At 47.6% G+C, this 20,649-nt stretch overlaps 1 protein-coding gene across 1 annotated transcript in view; it reads left to right on the top strand.

The window, feature by feature from the left end:
* The window catches only part of LOC123761007 (uncharacterized), a 304,005-nt gene that overhangs the window by 264,338 nt on the left and 19,018 nt on the right, over positions 1 to 20,649 (top strand). The window contains exon 7 of the mRNA XM_069339269.1: positions 10,924 to 11,070. Coding sequence (XP_069195370.1) covers positions 10,924 to 11,070 — 147 coding nt within the window. The remainder of the gene's footprint in view (positions 1 to 10,923; positions 11,071 to 20,649) is intronic.

Genomic DNA, 20,649 nt, shown 5'->3' with positions numbered 1-20,649 from the left:
TGGACCCAGCTTTTATGTTTATAAGTGTAGTTTCGCTATTAATACCCCAATTTCACCCAATTTATAACAGACATATTGAGGGCATAGTAAATCAGATCAAGTCAGTAACCGAATTCTAGCTCCTGTCCCTGCCTTACTTCATTCATACAACTCCGCTATTATCCAATGAATATCCCTGAAAATTAAAACCCTACCTAAGTTGACTTACCTGTACTAACCTAACCTAACCAAACCTAAACTTACCTAATCTAACTTACCTATTCTTCCCTATCTGAGGAGTGGGAGGATGAATCTAAATAAAATATTTAAATACAATATGATGAGCTAAGATGTACATAAAATGCTGGGTTATCTTTTTGAGGTTATCTTGAGATGATTTCAGGGCTTTAGTGTCCCCGCGGCCCGGTCCTCGACCAGGCCTCCACCCCCAGGAAGCAGCTCGTGACAGTTGACTAACACCCAGGTACCTATTTTACTGCTAGGTAACAGGGGCATAGGGTGAAAGAAACTCTGCCCATTGTTTCTCGCCGGCGCCTGGGATCGAACCCAGGACCACAGGATCACAAGTCCAGCGTGCTGTCCGCTCGGCCGACCGGCTCCCGTAGATAGATAGTGTACAAGTAAAAAATATATGGGATTAAGGATAGGGTAGGTTAGGGTTTATTAGGTTAGGGTTATTAGACTATGTAAGGGAAGGATACTTAAAAAAACACTTTATAAGGAATAATAGAGATTAAAAGCAGAACAGACAGAGGAAAATAGCACTAAGATAAGATAATTGAATATGCATTTGTGAAATGTTCTGAAATTAGAATATGTGTAAGAGCTTCTGAAAGTGCCTAAGTGTTTGCAAGAGTTGTGTTAGTTTGTTTAAGTTTATGTAGTTATGTTAGGTAAGTTACATTAGGTGGAGGAGGTTAGATAGGTGAGGGTAGAAAAGGTATGTTATGTAAGTTAAGTTAGTAAGGTATGTACGTTAGTAGGTCAGGATGGGTAAGTTACATCAGGTAAGTTATGTAAGTTACATCATGTGGAATAGGTTAGGATAGGTAAGGGGAGTTATGTTGTGTAAATTATGTTACGAAAAGTTGCATTAGGTTAGGTTAGGTTAGGTAAAGGAAATTACTTTGTGTAAGTTATATTACGAAAAGTTGCATTAGGATAGGTTACTACAGGTAAATCAGAATAGTTCAAGTTACATTAGGTATGCTAAGTTATGTACATTATATAATGTCAGGTTGGGTAAGTTAGCTCAGATAGGGAGGAATTGGTAAGTTAGACTAGCTAAGTTTAGGTTAGGTTAGGCTAGTACAGGTAAGTCAAGTTAGGTAAGGTTAGGTTACGTTACATTATTTAAGTTTAGTAAGTTAGGTTACGGAAGTTACATCAGGTAAGGGAGAAATAGGTTAGGTTAGGTAAGTTAAGTTAGGTAGGGTTAGGTTAGCTTATGTAAGTTAAGTTAGTAAGTTGAGTTATAAAGGTTATATCATGTAGGGGAGGAATTGGTTAGGTAAGGTTAGGTTAGGTTGGGTTAGGTTAGGTTAGGTTAGGTTAGGTTAGGTTAGGTTGGGTTATGCAAGTTAAGTTTAGGCTAGGTAAGGGAAGTTACGTTGTGTAAGATATGTTATGAAAAGTTACATTATAATAGGTTACTACAGGTAAAAGTTACCATAGGTATGCAAAGTTATGTAAGTTAGGTCATTTTAGGTTGGGTAAGTTAGCTCAGATAGGGAGGAATAGGTATGTTAGACTAGGTAAGTTTAAATTAGGTTAGGTTAGGCTAGTACAGGTAAGTCAAGTTAGGTAGGGATAGGTTAGGTTAGGTTATGTAAGTTAAGTCAGTAAGTTGGGTTATAGAAGTTACATCAGGAAAGGGAGGAATAGGTTAGGTTATGTTAGCTTAGGATAGGTTAGGTTAGGTAAAGGAAATTACTATGTGTAAGTTATATTATGATAAGTTACATTAGGATAGATTACTACAGGTAAATCAGGTTAGTAAAGTTACATTAGGCATGCTAAATTATGTAAGTTAGGTCATATCAGGTTGGGTAAGTTAGCTCAGATAGGGAGGAATAGGTAAGTTAGACTAGTTAGACTGGGGGGCCTCGTAGCCTGGTGAATAGCGCGCAGGACTCGTAATTCTGTTGCGCGGGTACGATTCCCGCACGAGGCAGAAACAAATGGGCAAAGTTTCTTTCACCCTGAATGCCCCTGTTACCTAGCAGTAAAATAGGAACCTGGGTGTTAGTCAGCTGTCACGGGCTGCTTCCTGGGGGTGGAGGCCTGGTCGAGGACCGGGCCGCGGGGACACTAAAGCCCCGAAATCATCTCAAGATAACCTCAAGATCTTAAGATAGGTAAGTTTAGGTTAGGTAAGTTAGACTAGGTAAGTTTAGGTTAGGTTAGGTTAGGCTATTACAGGTAGTTGTCAAGTTAGGTAGGGTTAGGTTAGGTCAGCTTAGGATATGTTAGTAGGATGATGCAGTGTTTTTTTCAGAAAACAATTCTAAGATAATGTGGCTAAGAAAATATATTTGAACATAATAATTAATAAACAGAAATGAAAGTTTGTTACGAAAAGGTGAACAAATTACTTAAAGACACGTGTTTTGTGAGTGACAAAAGCTTTATTACCAAGTTTTGACTGTAAAAGGCTTAGTGAAAGCTGTTACTACATAAAAGTCAGTTATTTTATTAATTTTTCCTTGAAGCGTAAGTTTGTTAGTACAAAAAGTTATAAATACTCAGTTTGATATAATACTTAAAGTTGATTAAGACTACATAATGGAGAGTTTTAGTTTATATATTTCTTGAAAAACGATGCTAGTGACTATGCTAGGAAAACACAGTAAACATGGAAGAGAATGTGAAGAACCTAATGAATATGTGGGGAATATGAACAATGAACTTGTGAAGAACATGCTAAGGACATTAGGAGAATATGGAGAACATGAAAATCACAGAGAACATGGAAGAGAATACGAGAAAATGATTTGAACTTGAAGAGAACATGAATAATGGGCATAAAAGTTGTACAGAGAACATGCTGCGAACATTTGCAGAACATGAATAATGAGTATAAAAGCTGTATTTCTTTAAATTCTGGAGGGGAGGGAGGGTTGGGTTGAAGTTGAGGAATGGGTAAATTGCGCTGGAGTAGGGGGAGAGGGAGAGGGAGATAAGGGCGAAAGGAAGTTGGGGAAGGTAAGGGAGGGGGAGGTAAGAGGTAAGGGAGAGGGGAAGGTAAGTTGGGGGAGAAGATAAGGGTGCAGGGAGTTGGGGAGAAAAAGTAAAGGAAGTTGAGGGTTATGGGGGTGGGGGATGATATGGAGGAGGGCGGGAGGGAGAATTAAGGTGTATTATGACAGTGTGATTATTACCTCGTTAGAGATTACATGCATAGTGTAGTAAACAAGAGTATTGAAGGAGAGGATATGGATACTTTCATAAGGTGATAGGCTGGAGAGGGTCTTGTTCTGAAATACTAAGCTTGCTGAACTAAGGCGAAGGACAAGAATTGGCGCTCGGGAACTATCTTGATCTTATTTACTATGTTTGAAATATGACTCCTTTAAATGTCAAAGAAGTTGGATGGATAGTAAGAAGATACCCGAGTAAAGTAAGGTGGAGGACAAGAGTTTGAACTCTGTAATTTCCTTTGATCTATTTTAGTACATAAGAAATAGAGCGGTCTTAAATCTCGAGGAAATTGATTGGATACTAAAGAAGTTACATAAGTAAGGCAGGGGACAAGAGCTGAAACTCAGTACCTCTTTTCTTACTATGTTTGAAGTATGAATGTCTTAGTTTTCAGGGAAATTCATCAGATAATATCCGAGTTGTTCGAATGCAGTAAGGCAGGGACAGGAGCTAGAACTCGGTTACTGACTTGATCTGATTTACTATGCCCGAAGTATGAATGTATTAAATAAGGCTAAAATTTAGTTATTAGGAGCGAAACTATACTTATAAATGTCTAGAGCTGGGTCCAAGAGCTAATGTCTGATGAACTTTTAAAAATATCTGCTCATTAATTATATCTATAAGAACTCTTAGAACTCAGGGTGGATTAAAACTCTAAATAGAATTCAGTCTTAAACTGGTCTTTGAAAATTTCGGTCCCCAAACTGGACTCTGAAGAAATTTTGTCTTAAACTGGTCTCTGACTAATGTTTGGTCTTAAAATGGTCTTTGGTCTTAAATGGTCTGTCAAATTTTGGTCTTAAACAGGTGAAACAACAGTAAATGGATATAAAACTAAAAGTTACTGCTAAGATGTCTATTTTCCTTAACAAACTTCTATGAACATATAGTCTGAAAATGGTCTTTTAAAAAATTTCGGTCTCAAATTCTGAAATATTTCGGTCTTAAAAGGGTGTGACAGAGTGAGGAATAAAAGAATTTCCCCTGGAACTCCTGGCGGTTTAGCTGAAACTAAAACCTCAACAAATTTTTCCCTGGAACCCCTGGCGGCTTAACTGAAACTGATCCCCAAAAATGTTTAGTTTCAGCTAAGCCGTCATCCCTGCTACTGCTGGGATGGCACGGTTCTACTTGGCCCCCGGATCTATTTGTGCCCTGTGTCTACCTGAGGAATGCGTTTACCTAGGTCATGGGTCTTCCTGGGCCATGGGTCTACCTCTACCTAAGACACAGGCCAACCTGGGCCACGTGTTTACATGGGCCACGGATCGACCTGGGTCGCGGGTTTACCTGGGCCACAGGATTACATGGGCCACGGATCGACATGGGCCACGGGTTAACCTGGGCCACAGGATTACCTGGGCCACGGATCGACCTGGGCCACGGGTTTACTTGGACCACGGATCGACCTGGGCCAAGGGTTTACCTGGGCCACGGATAGACCTGGGCCCCAGCTCATCCTGAGCCACGGGTCTACCTGGGTCATGGGTTTACGTATACAATGGGTCTACCTGGGCAACGTGTCTATCTTGGCCACTGGGCTACCTAGGTCATTGGTCTACCTGGACCACAACTCTACCTGGGCCACAATTCTCTCTGGGCCACAGCACTACCTGGGCCACAATTCTACCTGGGCTACAGCTTTACCTGGACAACGGATCTACCTGGGCCATGGGTTTACCTGGGCCACGGGTCTACCTGGGCCGTGGTGTCCACCTGTGCCTCGCCTCAACGTGGGACATTGCTCTACCTTGTCCACGGCTCTACCTGCGTCATGGGGTCTATTTGGGCCATGGGTCCTTGGTTACCTTCAGGTGCTTTCGGGGCTATGCGTCCCCGCGGCCCGGTCGTCGACTAGGCCTCGTGGTCGATGTCGACGACGACGACCAGGCCCCCCCCTGGTCTACCAGAGCCTTGGCCCTACCTGGACCAAGGCTCTACCTGGGCCTCGAGTTTACCTGGGCCATGTGTCTACCTGGGCCACGGTTCTACATGGGCTACAAGTCTTGCTGGGCCATGGGTCTACCTGGCCCATGGCTCTATTTGGGCCATGGGTCTACCTGGCCCATGGCTCTATTTGGCCCATGTGTCTACCTGGGCTACGCGTCTACCTAGGTCATGAGTCTTACGAGGCCACGCGGCCTTCCTGGGCCAAGGATCTACCTCTACCTGAGACACTGGTCAAATTGGGCCACGGGTCTACTTAGGTCACCGTTCTACCTGGACCACGTGTCTACCTGGGTCACAGGTTTACGTTTGCCATGGGTTTACTGGGGGCCACAGGTCTACCTGGGCCCTGAGTGTACCTGGGCCACGAGTCTACCAGGGCCATCAGTCTACCGGGGACACCGGTCTACCAGGGACACCGGTCTACCAGGGACACCGGTCTACCAGGGCACCGGTCTACCAGGACACCGCTCTACCAGGACACCGGTCTACCGAGGACACCGCTCTACCGGGGACACCGCTCTACCGGGGACACCGCTCTACCGGGGACACCGCTCTACCGGGGACACCGCTCTACCGGGGACACCGCTCTACCGGGGACACCGCTCTACCGGGGACACCGCTCTACCGGGGACACCGCTCTACCGGGGACACCGCTCTACCGGGGCCACCGATCTAACTGGACCCCGGCTCTCCCTGGGCCATGGGTCTACCTTGGTCATGGGTTACCTGAGCAACGGGTCGACCTGGGCCTCGACTCTACCTGGACCACGGCTGTACCTGGGCCATGTGTCTCTCTGTGCCACAAGTCTACCAGGGCCATTGGTCTAACTGGGCACCGTTTCTACCTAGGCCACGGGTCTTTCTGGCCCATGTGTCTACCTGGGCCATGGGTCTACCTGGGCCATGGATCTACCTGGGCCACGGGTCTGTCTCTGGGCCATGGGTCTCTCTCTGGGCCATGTGTCTACCTGGGCCATGTGTCTACCTGGGCCACGGGTCTCTCTGGGCCATGGGTCTCTCTCTGGGCCATGTGTCTACCTGGGCCACGGGTCTACCTGGGCCATGGGTCTACCTGGGCCACGGGTCTGTCTCTGGGCCATGTGTCTACCTGGGCCACGGGTCTACCTGGGCCATGGGTCTACCTGGGCCACGGGTCTACCTGGGCCACGGGTCTACCTGGGCCACGGGTCTACCTGGGCCACGGGTCAACCTGGGCCACGGGTCTACCTGGGCCACGGGTCTACCTGGGCCACGGGTCTACCTGGGCCACGGGTTTACCTGGGCCATGGGTTTACCTGGGCCACGGGTTTACCTGGGCCACGGGTCTACCTGGGCCACGGGTCTACCTGGGCCACGGGTTTACCTCCCTGGAAACACAAACCGAAACTGTCTCCATTTTCCGCTTGTTACAACTTGTAATAAAGTTGTTACATCTTGGCTTAACGTGTTTATGACGTATTAGAACGTTGTTACAACTTGCTATATTGGTTGTTATAACTGGTTAGGAGGTGTTAAAACTTGTTCGAACGTTGTACCAACGTCGTAGTTTCGGTGTGTGTTTGGCGGGCTGGGCCACGGGTCTACCTGAGCCATGGGTCTAAACAGGCTCTCACGGGTCATGCATACATGGGTCAACGTACATGGCTCTCACCACTCCCAACAATGCTCTCATCACCCCCAACAATGCTCTCATCACTCCCAACAATGCTCTCACCACCCCCAACAATGCTCTCACCACCCCCAACAATGCTCTCATCACCCCCAACAATGCTCTCATCACTCCCAACAATGCTCTCACCACCCCCAACAATGCTCTCACCACCCCCAACAATGCTCTCATCACTCCCAACAATGCTCTCACCACTCCCAACAATGCTCTCACCACTCCCAACAATGCTCTCACCACTCCCAACAATGCTCTCACCACTCCCAACAATGCTCTCACGACCCCCAACAATGCTCTCACCACTCCCAACAATGCTCTCATCACCCCCAACAATGCTCTCATCACTCCCAACAATGCTCTCATCACCCCCAACAATGCTCTCATCACTCCCAACAATGCTCTCACCACTCCCAACAATGCTCTCACCACTCCCAACAATGCTCTCACCACTCCCAACAATGCTCTCATCACCCCCAACAATGCTCTCATCACTCCCAACAATGCTCTCATCACTCCCAACAATGCTCTCATCACCCCCAACAATGCTCTCATCACTCCCAACAATGCTCTCATCACCCCCAACAATGCTCTCATCACTCCCAACAATGCTCTCATCACCCCCAACAATGCTCTCATCACCCCCAACAATGCTCTCATCACTCCCAACAATGCTCTCATCACTCCCAACAATGCTCTCATCACTCCCAACAATGCTCTCATCACCCCCAACAATGCTCTCATCACCCCCAACAATGCTCTCATCACCCCCAACAATGCTCTCATCACTCCCAACAATGCTCTCACCACCCCCAACAATGCTCTCATCACTCCCAACAATGCTCTCATCACTCCCAACAATGCTCTCACCACTCCCAACAATGCTCTCACCACTCCCAACAATGCTCTCACCACTCCCAACAATGCTCTCACCACTCCCAACAATGCTCTCACCACTCCCAACAATGCTCTCATCACCCCCAACAATGTTCTCATCACTCCCAACAATGCTCTCATCACCCCCAACAATGCTCTCATCACCCCCAACAATGCTCTCATCACCCCCAACAATGCTCTCATCACTCCCAACAATGCTCTCATCACCCCCAACAATGCTCTCATCACCCCCAACAATGCTCTCATTACCCCCAACAATGCTCTCATCACTCCCAACAATGCTCTCATCACCCCCAACAATGCTCTCATCACCCCCAACAATGCTCTCATTACCCCCAACAATGCTCTCATCACTCCCAACAATGCTCTCATCACCCCCAACAATGCTCTCATCACCCCCAACAATGCTCTCATCACTCCCAACAATGCTCTCATCACCCCCAACAATGCTCTCATCACTCCCAACAATGCTCTCATCACCCCCAACAATGCTCTCATCACTCCCAACAATGCTCTCACCACCCCCAACAATGCTCTCACCACTCCCAACAATGCTCTCACCACTCCCAACAATGCTCTCACCACCCCCAACAATGCTCTCACCACCCCCAACAATGCTCTCGCCACTCCCAACAATGCTCTCACCACCCCCAAGAATGCTCTCACCACTATCAACAATGTTCTCACCACTCCCAACAATGCTCTCACCACTCCCAAGAATGCTCTCACCACTCTCAACAATGTTCTTACCACTCCCAACAATGCTCTCACCACTCCCAACAATGCTCTCACCACTCCCAACAATGCTCTCACCACTCCCAACAATGCTCTCACCACTCCCAACAATGCTCTCATCACCCCCAACAATGCTCTCATCACCCCCAACAATGCTCTCATCACTCCCAACAATGCTCTCATCACCCCCAACAATGCTCTCATCACTCCCAACAATGCTCTCATCACCCCCAACAATGCTCTCATCACTCCCAACAATGCTCTCACCACCCCCAACAATGCTCTCACCACTCCCAACAATGCTCTCACCACTCCCAACAATGCTCTCACCACCCCCAACAAAGCTCTCACCACCCCCAACAATGCTCTCACCACTCCCAACAATGCTCTCACCACCCCCAACAATGCTCTCACCACTCTCAACAATGCTCTCACCACCCCCAACAATGCTCTCACCACCCCCAACAATGCTCTCACCACCCCCAACAATGCTCTCACCACCCCCAACAATGCTCTCACCACCCCCAACAATGCTCTCACCACCCCCAACAATGCTCTCACCACCCCCAACAATGCTCTCACCACCCCCAACAATGCTCTCACCACCCCCAACAATGCTCTCACCACTCCCAACAATGCTCTCACCACCCCCAACAATGCTCTCACCACTCCCAACAATGCTCTCACCACTCCCAACAATGGCTACATTACTGTTATCAGCGCCCATCTGTAAAAAAATAATTTAATAATTGTTGTCGTAAATCTGTCTATGAATGCCGGATAATTTTCATGAGCTGAGCTCGCAGCACTTATATTCAATACCTATATGCCGATAATATTCAAGATAATATAAAAAAGATATAAAATAATTAATATCTAAATAAGCAAAAAATGTAGCACAATTCTCAAATTTTTAAGGGTGTAGACCGACATCTTGGATTTACGGATTAGAAGGACTAAGTAATAAATCTATTGGCATCAGTGATTTCCATGACCCAGTTGACTGTTCCAGTTGACCCAGTTGACCCTGTTGACTGTTCCAGTTGACCCAGTTGACTGTTCCAGTTGACCCAGTTGACTGTTCCAGTTGACCCAGTTGACCCTGTTGACTGTTCCAGTTGACCCTGTTGACTGTTCCAGTTGACCCAGTTGACTGTTCCAGTTGACCCTGTTGACTGTTCCAGTTGACCCAGTTGACTGTTGCAGTTGACCCAGTTGACTGTTCCAGTTGACCCAGTTGACTGTTCCAGTTGACCCAGTTGACATTGCAAAAAGGAAGTTATAGCCCCCTTACGGATTTTCAGGATCAGTGGCATCCATCTTGGAACTAACTTAGAATAATCTTTCCAGTAGCAAAAATCGTTGATATATAGTGATACATTTTGTTGTAGTATTTTATGGTATATTGACCTGTGTACCTAGTCTAACCCATTTATAATTCTAGTGCTAATGTGCTCAGAGACAAACATGTATTCACAACCTCATGCTTACAAGTAGCGTAATATTATCTTTAGAACTTGGTGTCAGCGTGGAGTGTGTTCGTGGTGTTGTGAGAATATATTGGTGTCAGCGTGGAGTGTGTTCCTGGTGTTGTGAGAATATATTGGTGTCAGCGTGGAGTGTGTTCGTGGTGTTGTGAGAATATATTGGTGTCAGCGTGGAGTGTGTTCCTGGTGTTGTGAGAATATAGTGCTATAATAACCCTCCCCCCCCCTTACCTTAATGTACATAAATAAACAAATACACATTCTGATGGTTGCAGGTGACAATATGTTGTTGTGATGGTTACAGGTGACAATATGTTGTTGTGATGGTTGCAGGTGACAGTGTGGTGTTGTGATGGTTGCAGGTGACAATATGTTGTTGTGATGGTTGCAGGTGACAATATGTTGTTGTGATGGTTGCAGGTGACAATATGTTGTTGTGATGGTTGCAGGTGACAATATGTTGTTGTGATGGTTGCAGGTGACAATATGTTGTTGTGATGGTTGCAGGTGACAATATGTTGTTGTGATGGTTGCAGGTGACAGTGTGGTGTTGTGATGGTTGCAGGTGACAATATGTTGTTGTGATGGTTGCAGGTGACAATATGTTGTTCTGATGGTTGCAGGTGACAGTGTGGTGTTGTGATGGTTGCAGGTGACAATATGTTGTTGTGATGGTTGCAGGTGACAATATGTTGTTGTGATGGTTGCAGGTGACAGTGTGTTGTTCTGGTGGTTGCAGGTGACAATATGTTGTTGTGATGGTTGCAGGTGACAGCGTGTCCCATGGTGCCACACATCGCGAGCTTCCTGAAGGAGACACCGCTCCTGCGCCACCACGACCTCAGTTCCCTGGTGGCCGTCAGCTCCTCCACCTCCACCGTGTCGGCCGCTCTGCACGAAAGCTTCGCCAAGGAGGTAGATATACGTCTGTGCTCTTACCATTGTGTCCTCGGCCATTACAGCGTAAGGCTTGATGGCTTGGAAAACACCTCATATAATGTGAGGCCACAGTATGCTCTCACGCCTCTGACTGGTGTTGGGCTCAAGTATAATTAACAACGGGAGGGTTATTACAGCATATGTCCAGCGGGAGGGTTATTATAGCATAAGCCCAGCAGGAGGGATATTATAGCCTACCCCCAGCGGGCGGGTTATTACAGCATAAGCCCAGCAGGAGGGATATTATAGCCTACCCCCAGCGGGCGGGTTATTACAGCATAAGCCCAGCAGGAGGGATATTATAGCCTACCCCCAGCGGGCGGGTTATTATAGCCTATACCCAGCAGGAGGGTTATTATAGCCTATACCCAGCGGGCGGGTTATTATAGCCTATACCCAGCGGGCGGGTTATTATAGCCCATACCCAGCGGGCGGGTTTTATAGCCCATACCCAGCGGACGGGTTATTATAGCCTATACCCAGCGGGCGGGTTATTATAGCCCATACCCAGCGGGCGGGTTATTATAGCCTATACCCAGCGGGCGGGCAGTAATAACTATAACTGTCCCCTCTACACCGCCACTGAGCCAGAGGTCAATGGTGGCGCTGCTCTCTCTTCTACACCGCCACTGAGCCAGAGGTCAGTGGCGGCGCTGCTCTCTCTTCTACACCGCCACTGAGCCAGAGGTCAATGGTGGCGCTGCTCTCTCTTCTACACCATCACTGAGCCAGAGGTCAGTGGTGGCGCTGCTCTCTCTTCTACACCGCCACTGAGCCAGAGGTCAGTGGCGGCGCTGCTCTCTCTTCTACACCATCACTGAGCCAGAGGTCAGTGGCGGCGCTGCTCTCTCTTCTATACCATCACTGAGCCAGAGGTCAGTGGCGGCGCTGCTCTCTCTTCTACACCATCACTGAGCCAGAGGTCAGTGGTGGCACTGCTCTCTCTTCTACACCATCACTGAGCCAGAGGAATGTGTCCTCACAAACATTCCACTTCACACACTTCAAGCGTGCTGCTGGTCCCTCACTGGACCTCCATAACTGGAGTGAGAATCAGTGGTTCAAGAAGCTGTGTCTGGTGTTGCAGGCTCACACTGCCATCATTTAGGGACGTGAACGTGATGAACAAGCCAATCACGGATCTTCTCCCTTCTCCACAAGGATGTTAAAGCCTGTCAAGACAACCAACAACATCTTCAGCATGTAATAAACCATCTCAGTGAGGGAAGTACGCGTCTGTTAACCAACGATTCCATAACAAACTAGCGGAAGCGTATGACAAAATGAATGTGTGCAGCGGTACTGTAACCAGCCAACAATCAATCCCCGATGACGAACAAGACCAGCAAAAGGTACTGGAGTCTGTTAAAGTGTCATCTTCAGCCGTCTATGTAAAAAGCGAAGGTGAGAAGTGTGTTGGCATTATATATGCTTTCATAAAAGACCAAATGCATTATGAAATCAACAAAACAGACAATATTGCTGCGTACATAGCAGGCAAAAAAATCCAATACGTCAAACTAAAGAAAAAATTCGCATCAAACTAGCTACCTATTCCCTAAAATGCTATTTTGTCCAGGCAGCAGTACCCTCTAAAATGGGTGTGTATTCAAAGAGTACTAACAAGCCAGGACTAACCAGGCCAGTACTAACCAGGACTAACAAGGGGTGTACATCAACGAGTGCCTGACCAGGACCCCTAACAAGGGGTGTACAACGAGTGCCTGACCAGGACTAACAAGGGGTGTACATCAACGAGTGCCTGACCAGGACTAACAAGGGGTATACATCAACGAGGGCCTGACCAAGACTAACAAGGGGTATACATCAACGAGTGCCTGACCAGGACTAACAAGGGGGTATACATCAACGAGTGCCTGACCAGGACTAACAAGGGGTATACATCAACGAGTGCCTGACCAGGACTAACAAGGGGTATACATCAACGAGTGCCTGACCAGGACTAACAAGGGGTGTACATCAACGAGTGCCTGACCAGGACTAACAAGTGGTGTACATACCCGAGTGCCTGACCAGGACCCCTAACAAGGGGTGTACAACGAGTGCCTGACCAGGACTAACAAGGGGTGTACATCAACGAGTGCCTGACCAGGACTAACAAGGGGTATACATCAACGAGGGCCTGACCAGGACTAACAAGTGGTGTACATCAACGAGTGCCTGACCAGGACCCCTAACAAGGGGTGTACAACGAGTGCCTGACCAGGACTAACAAGGGGTGTACATCAACGAGTGCCTGACCAGGACTAACAAGGGGTATACATCAACGAGGGCCTGACCAGGACTAACAAGGGGTATACATCAACGAGTGCCTGACCAGGACTAACAAGGGGTATACATCAACGAGTGCCTGACCAGGACTAACAAGGGGTGTACATCAACGAGTGCCTGACCAGGACTAACAAGGGGTATACATCAACGAGGGCCTGACCAGGACTAACAAGGGGTATACATCAACGAGTGCCTGACCAGGACTAACAAGGGGTATACATCAACGAGTGCCTGACCAGGACTAACAAGGGGGTATACATCAACGAGTGCCTGACCAGGACTAACAAGGGGTATACATCAACGAGTGCCTGACCAGGACTAACAAGGGGTATACATCAACGAGTGCCTGACCAGGACTAACAAGGGGTATACATCAACGAGTGCCTGACCAGGACTAACAAGGGGTATACATCAACGAGTGCCTGACCAGGACTAACAAGGGGTGTACATCAACGAGTGCCTGACCAGGACTAACAAGTGGTGTACATCAACGAGTGCCTGACCAGGACCCCTAACAAGGGGTGTACAACGAGTGCCTGACCAGGACTAACAAGGGGTGTACATCAACGAGTGCCTGACCAGGACTAACAAGGGGTATACATCAACGAGTGCCTGACCAGGACTAACAAGGGGTATACATCAACGAGTGCCTGACCAGGACTAACAAGTGGTATACATCAACGAGTGCCTGACCAGGACTAACAAGTGGTATACATCAACGAGTGCCTGACCAGGACTAACAAGGGGTGTACATCAACGAGTGCCTGACCAGGACTAACAAGGGGTGTACATCAACGAGTGCCTGACCAGGACTAACAAGGGGTATACATCAACGAGTGCCTGACCAGGACTAACAACGGGAGTACATCAACGAGTGCCTGACCAGGACTAACAACGGGAGTACATCAACGAGTGCCTGACCAGGACCCCTAACAAGGGGTGTACAACGAGTGCCTGACCAGGACTAACAAGGGGTATACATCAACGAGTGCCTGACCAGGACTAATAAGGGGTATACATCAACGAGTGCCTGACCAGGACTAACAAGGGGTATACATCAACGAGTGCCTGACCAGGACTAACAAGGGGTGTACATCAACGAGTGCCTGACCAGGACTAACAAGTGGTGTACATCAACGAGTGCCTGACCAGGACCCCTAACAAGGGGTGTACAACGAGTGCCTGACCAGGACTAACAAGGGGTGTACATCAACGAGTGCCTGACCAGGACTAACAAGGGGTATACATCAACGAGTGCCTGACCAGGACTAACAAGTGGTATACATCAACGAGTGCCTGACCAGGACTAACAAGTGGTATACATCAACGAGTGCCTGACCAGGACTAACAAGGGGTGTACATCAACGAGTGCCTGACCAGGACTAACAAGGGGTGTACATCAACGAGTGCCTGACCAGGACTAACAAGGGGTATACATCAACGAGTGCCTGACCAGGACTAACAACGGGAGTACATCAACGAGTGCCTGACCAGGACTAACAACGGGAGTACATCAACGAGTGCCTGACCAGGACCCCTAACAAGGGGTGTACAACGAGTGCCTGACCAGGACTAACAAGGGGTATACATCAACGAGTGCCTGACCAGGACTAACAAGTGGTGTACATACCCGAGTGCCTGACCAGGACCCCTAACAAGGGGTGTACAACGAGTGCCTGACCAGGACTAACAAGGGGTGTACATCAACGAGTGCCTGACCAGGACTAACAAGGGGTATACATCAACGAGGGCCTGACCAGGACTAACAAGTGGTGTACATCAACGAGTGCCTGACCAGGACCCCTAACAAGGGGTGTACAACGAGTGCCTGACCAGGACTAACAAGGGGTGTACATCAACGAGTGCCTGACCAGGACTAACAAGGGGTATACATCAACGAGGGCCTGACCAGGACTAACAAGGGGTATACATCAACGAGTGCCTGACCAGGACTAACAAGGGGTATACATCAACGAGTGCCTGACCAGGACTAACAAGGGGTGTACATCAACGAGTGCCTGACCAGGACTAACAAGGGGTATACATCAACGAGGGCCTGACCAGGACTAACAAGGGGTATACATCAACGAGTGCCTGACCAGGACTAACAAGGGGTATACATCAACGAGTGCCTGACCAGGACTAACAAGGGGGTATACATCAACGAGTGCCTGACCAGGACTAACAAGGGGTATACATCAACGAGTGCCTGACCAGGACTAACAAGGGGTATACATCAACGAGTGCCTGACCAGGACTAACAAGGGGTATACATCAACGAGTGCCTGACCAGGACTAACAAGGGGTATACATCAACGAGTGCCTGACCAGGACTAACAAGGGGTGTACATCAACGAGTGCCTGACCAGGACTAACAAGTGGTGTACATCAACGAGTGCCTGACCAGGACCCCTAACAAGGGGTGTACAACGAGTGCCTGACCAGGACTAACAAGGGGTGTACATCAACGAGTGCCTGACCAGGACTAACAAGGGGTATACATCAACGAGTGCCTGACCAGGACTAACAAGGGGTATACATCAACGAGTGCCTGACCAGGACTAACAAGTGGTATACATCAACGAGTGCCTGACCAGGACTAACAAGTGGTATACATCAACGAGTGCCTGACCAGGACTAACAAGGGGTGTACATCAACGAGTGCCTGACCAGGACTAACAAGGGGTGTACATCAACGAGTGCCTGACCAGGACTAACAAGGGGTATACATCAACGAGTGCCTGACCAGGACTAACAACGGGAGTACATCAACGAGTGCCTGACCAGGACTAACAACGGGAGTACATCAACGAGTGCCTGACCAGGACCCCTAACAAGGGGTGTACAACGAGTGCCTGACCAGGACTAACAAGGGGTATACATCAACGAGTGCCTGACCAGGACTAATAAGGGGTATACATCAACGAGTGCCTGACCAGGACTAACAAGGGGTATACATCAACGAGTGCCTGACCAGGACTAACAAGGGGTGTACATCAACGAGTGCCTGACCAGGACTAACAAGTGGTGTACATCAACGAGTGCCTGACCAGGACCCCTAACAAGGGGTGTACAACGAGTGCCTGACCAGGACTAACAAGGGGTGTACATCAACGAGTGCCTGACCAGGACTAACAAGGGGTATACATCAACGAGTGCCTGACCAGGACTAACAAGTGGTATACATCAACGAGTGCCTGACCAGGACTAACAAGTGGTATACATCAACGAGTGCCTGACCAGGACTAACAAGGGGTGTACATCAACGAGTGCCTGACCAGGACTAACAAGGGGTGTACATCAACGAGTGCCTGACCAGGACTAACAAGGGGTATACATCAACGAGTGCCTGACCAGGACTACAACGGGAGTACAATCAACGAGTGCCTGACGCAGGACTAACAACGGGAGTACATCAACGAGTGCCTGACCAGGACCCCTAACAAGGGGTGTACAACGAGTGCCTGACCAGGACTAACAAGGGTATACATCAACGAGTGCCTGACCAGGACTAACAAGTGGTGTACATACCCGAGTGCCTGACCAGGACCCCTAACAAGGGGTGTACAACGAGTGCCTGACCAGGACTAACAAGGGGTGTACATCAACGAGTGCCTGACCAGGACTAACAAGGGTATACATCAACGAGGGCCTGACCAGGGACTAACAGTGGTGTACATCAACGAGTGCCTGACCGGACCCCTAACAAGGGGTGTACAACGAGTGCCTGACCAGGACTAACAAGGGGTGTACATCAACGAGTGCCTGACCAGGACTAACAGGGGTATACATCAACGAGGGCCTGACCAGGACTAACAAGGGGTATACATCAACGAGTGCCTGACCAGGACTAACAAGGGGTATACATCAACGAGTGCCTGACCAGGACTAACAAGGGGTATACATCAACGAGTGCCTGACCAGGACTAACAAGTGGTATACATCAACGAGTGCCTGACCAGGACTAACAAGTGGTATACATCAACGAGTGCCTGACCAGGACTAACAAGGGGTGTACATCAACGAGTGCCTGACCAGGACTAACAAGGGGTGTACATCAACGAGTGCCTGACCAGGACTAACAAGGGGTATACATCAACGAGTGCCTGACCAGGACTAACAACGGGAGTACATCAACGAGTGCCTGACCAGGACTAACAACGGGAGTACATCAACGAGTGCCTGACCAGGACCCCTAACAAGGGGTGTACAAAGAGTGCCTGACCAGGACTAACAAGGGGTTTACATCAACGAGTGCCTGACCAGGACTAACAACGGGAGTACATCAACGAGTGCCTGACCAGGACCCCTAACAAGGGGTGTACAACGAGGGCCTGACCAGGACTAACAAGGGGTTTACATCAACGAGTGCCTGACCAGGACTAACAAGGGGTATACATCAACGAGTGCCTGACCAGGACTAACAAGGGGTATACATCAACGAGTGCCTGACCAGGACTAACAAGGGGTATACATCAACGAGTGCCTGACCAGGACTAACAAGGGGTGTACATCAACGAGTGCCTGACCAGGACTAACAAGGGGTGTACATCAACGAGTGCCTGACCAGAACTAACAAGTGGTGTACATCAACGAGTGCCTGACCAGGACCCCTAACAAGGGGTGTACAACGAGTGCCTGACCAGGACTAACAAGGGGTGTACATCAACGAGTGTCTGACCAGGACTAACAAGGGGTATACATCAACGAGTGCCTGACCAGGACTAACAAGGGGTATACATCAACGAGTGCCTGACCAGGACTAACAAGGGGTATACATCAACGAGTGCTTGACCAGGACTAACAAGGGGTGTACATCAACGAGTGCCTGACCAGGACTAACAAGGGGTATACATCAACGAGTGCCTGACCAGGACTAACAACGGGAGTACATCAACGAGTGCCTGACCAGGACCCCTAACAAGGGGTGTACAACGAGTGCCTGACCAGGACTAACAAGGGGTTTACATCAACGAGTGCCTGACCAGGACTAACAACGGGAGTACATCAACGAGTGCCTGACCAGGACCCCTAACAAGGGGTGTACAACGAGGGCCTGACCAGGACTAACAAGGGGTTTACATCAACGAGTGCCTGACCAGGACTAACAAGGGGTATACATCAACGAGTGCCTGACCAGGACTAACAAGGGGTATACATCAACGAGTGCCTGACCAGGACTAACAAGGGGTATACATCAACGAGTGCCTGACCAGGACTAACAAGGGGTATACATCGAGTGCCTGACCAGGACTAACAAGGGGTATACATCAACGAGTGCCTGACCAGGACTAACAAGGGGTATACATCAACGAGTGCCTGACCAGGACTAAGAACGGGAGTACATCAACGAGTGCCTGACCAAGACTAACAAGGGGTATACATCAACGAGTGCCTGACCAAGTCTAACAAGGGGTGTACATCAACGAGTGCCTGACCAAGACTAACAAGTGGTATACATCAACGAGTGCCTGACCAAGACTAACAAGGTTTATACATCAACGAGTGCCTGACCAAGACTAACAAGTGGTATACATCAACGAGTGCCTGACCAGGACTAACAAGTGGTATACATCAACGAGTGCCTGACCAGGACTAACAAGGGGTGTACATCAACGAGTGCCTGACCAGGACTAACAAGGGGTATACATCAACGAGTGCCCGACCAGGACTAACAAGGGGTATACATCAACGAGTGCCTGACCAGGACTAACAAGGGGTATACATCAACGAGTGCCTGACCAGGACAAGGCAGGAACTCTACCGTCTGCTTCAAATCCGTAAAGAAAATGAAGGCGTGATCCATCAATCCTATGTTAAAGATGGCTTCGTAAAAGTGAGGGAAAACTCCTACAGAAAAAAACGTTGGTGATATCTAATGAGGATAACCTCAATACAGTCCTCTCACAATGTGGTTTGTCTGATCTGACTGACCCTATCAGTACCGCACCTTAATTAACCCCCCCATGTTACCTACTGCAGGCTAGGTAACGTAGGTGTCGTTGATACCTAGGTTACCTAGCCTCTCCATACTCCCTGGCTCCATTGTACACTGACTATGCCTGCGCCTGTATAGTAAACTTTTTTTCTGTGTTCCTGAATGTACCTCAAAGTGATCTTCCTCATTTGTTCCAGAGTCATTTTAGTAATTTTGCTAAATTTATTTTATTGTAAACTTAGTCAATCTTTACTAAATCTTTTTTACTACATGTCATTTGTATTCTAATTTTCTAATTACATTAATTCGTATTTTATTTTTAATTGTTCCGATTTTATTCGCATTTTTCTTGCTCTAGTTATTTTTATATCTAGAAGTTTTAGTTGCAATTGCTCCTAATTTCATTATTCTTCTGAAATTGTTTTATTTTATTTTATTTTATTCAGAGTACATTGCATCATGAATTGTACCTTTGCCATTTTACCATCAAACAACCTACTTAAGCAACCTATTATAGACCCAGAACTAAACATCTTATCAAGTATCTATGACAATCATCACTTTAATGATTAAAATATCAGGTATTATACATTATTCGATCTAAACAACGTATGAACACATTATCATAAAGTATCTTTAATTATTTTGAATGTAAGATCTTTAAGCAAACACTTTGATGATGTTAGTGGCCCTAATTCAAATAGTTGACAACAAATTCACCTTTATTATACTTATCGAAACGTGGTTGAAAGATGATACAACACAACTCTTTAACATACCAAACTACTCGGCAATTCACAACTGTAGTCCAATTCAAAGAGGTGGTGGTACTGCTCTTAACTACCACCAAGAACTAACATGCTTAAAAGTAATTAGAATTAGGGACTCCTGTGCCGAGTATGTCTCTGCCCGTTTCAGAGCAGTGTACAGAATTTTTAACACTGATATTGATGAACTCAATTCTAACCTCAGAAATCTAATACTAACGAACAAACTTACCAAAAACCAACTAATACTATCATGTGATTTCAATATTGACCTCTGCAAGCCTGATAACCCTCAAGTAGATAGTTTCCTAAACTCTATGACTTTATGCTTACTCATACCCTTGATCACTGAACCTACCAGACTTACTGAAACGACTTCATCTATTCTAGACCACATCTGGACTAACATAACCTCTTCACTTACTTCAGGGATAATCATTGACAGGACCACCGACCATTACCCCACATTTCTGCTAACCAAAATTAAAAAAAGTTCAACATACAATGAAGATAAGCTTTAGACAGCTCATTGAAATTCTATAAGCAACTTTATTGCTA

The sequence above is a fragment of the Procambarus clarkii genome, chromosome 41, assembly GCF_040958095.1.
Source record: "Procambarus clarkii isolate CNS0578487 chromosome 41, FALCON_Pclarkii_2.0, whole genome shotgun sequence".
NCBI classification, from domain to species: domain Eukaryota; kingdom Metazoa; phylum Arthropoda; class Malacostraca; order Decapoda; family Cambaridae; genus Procambarus; species Procambarus clarkii.
This window is presented reverse-complemented; position numbering and strand designations above follow the sequence as displayed.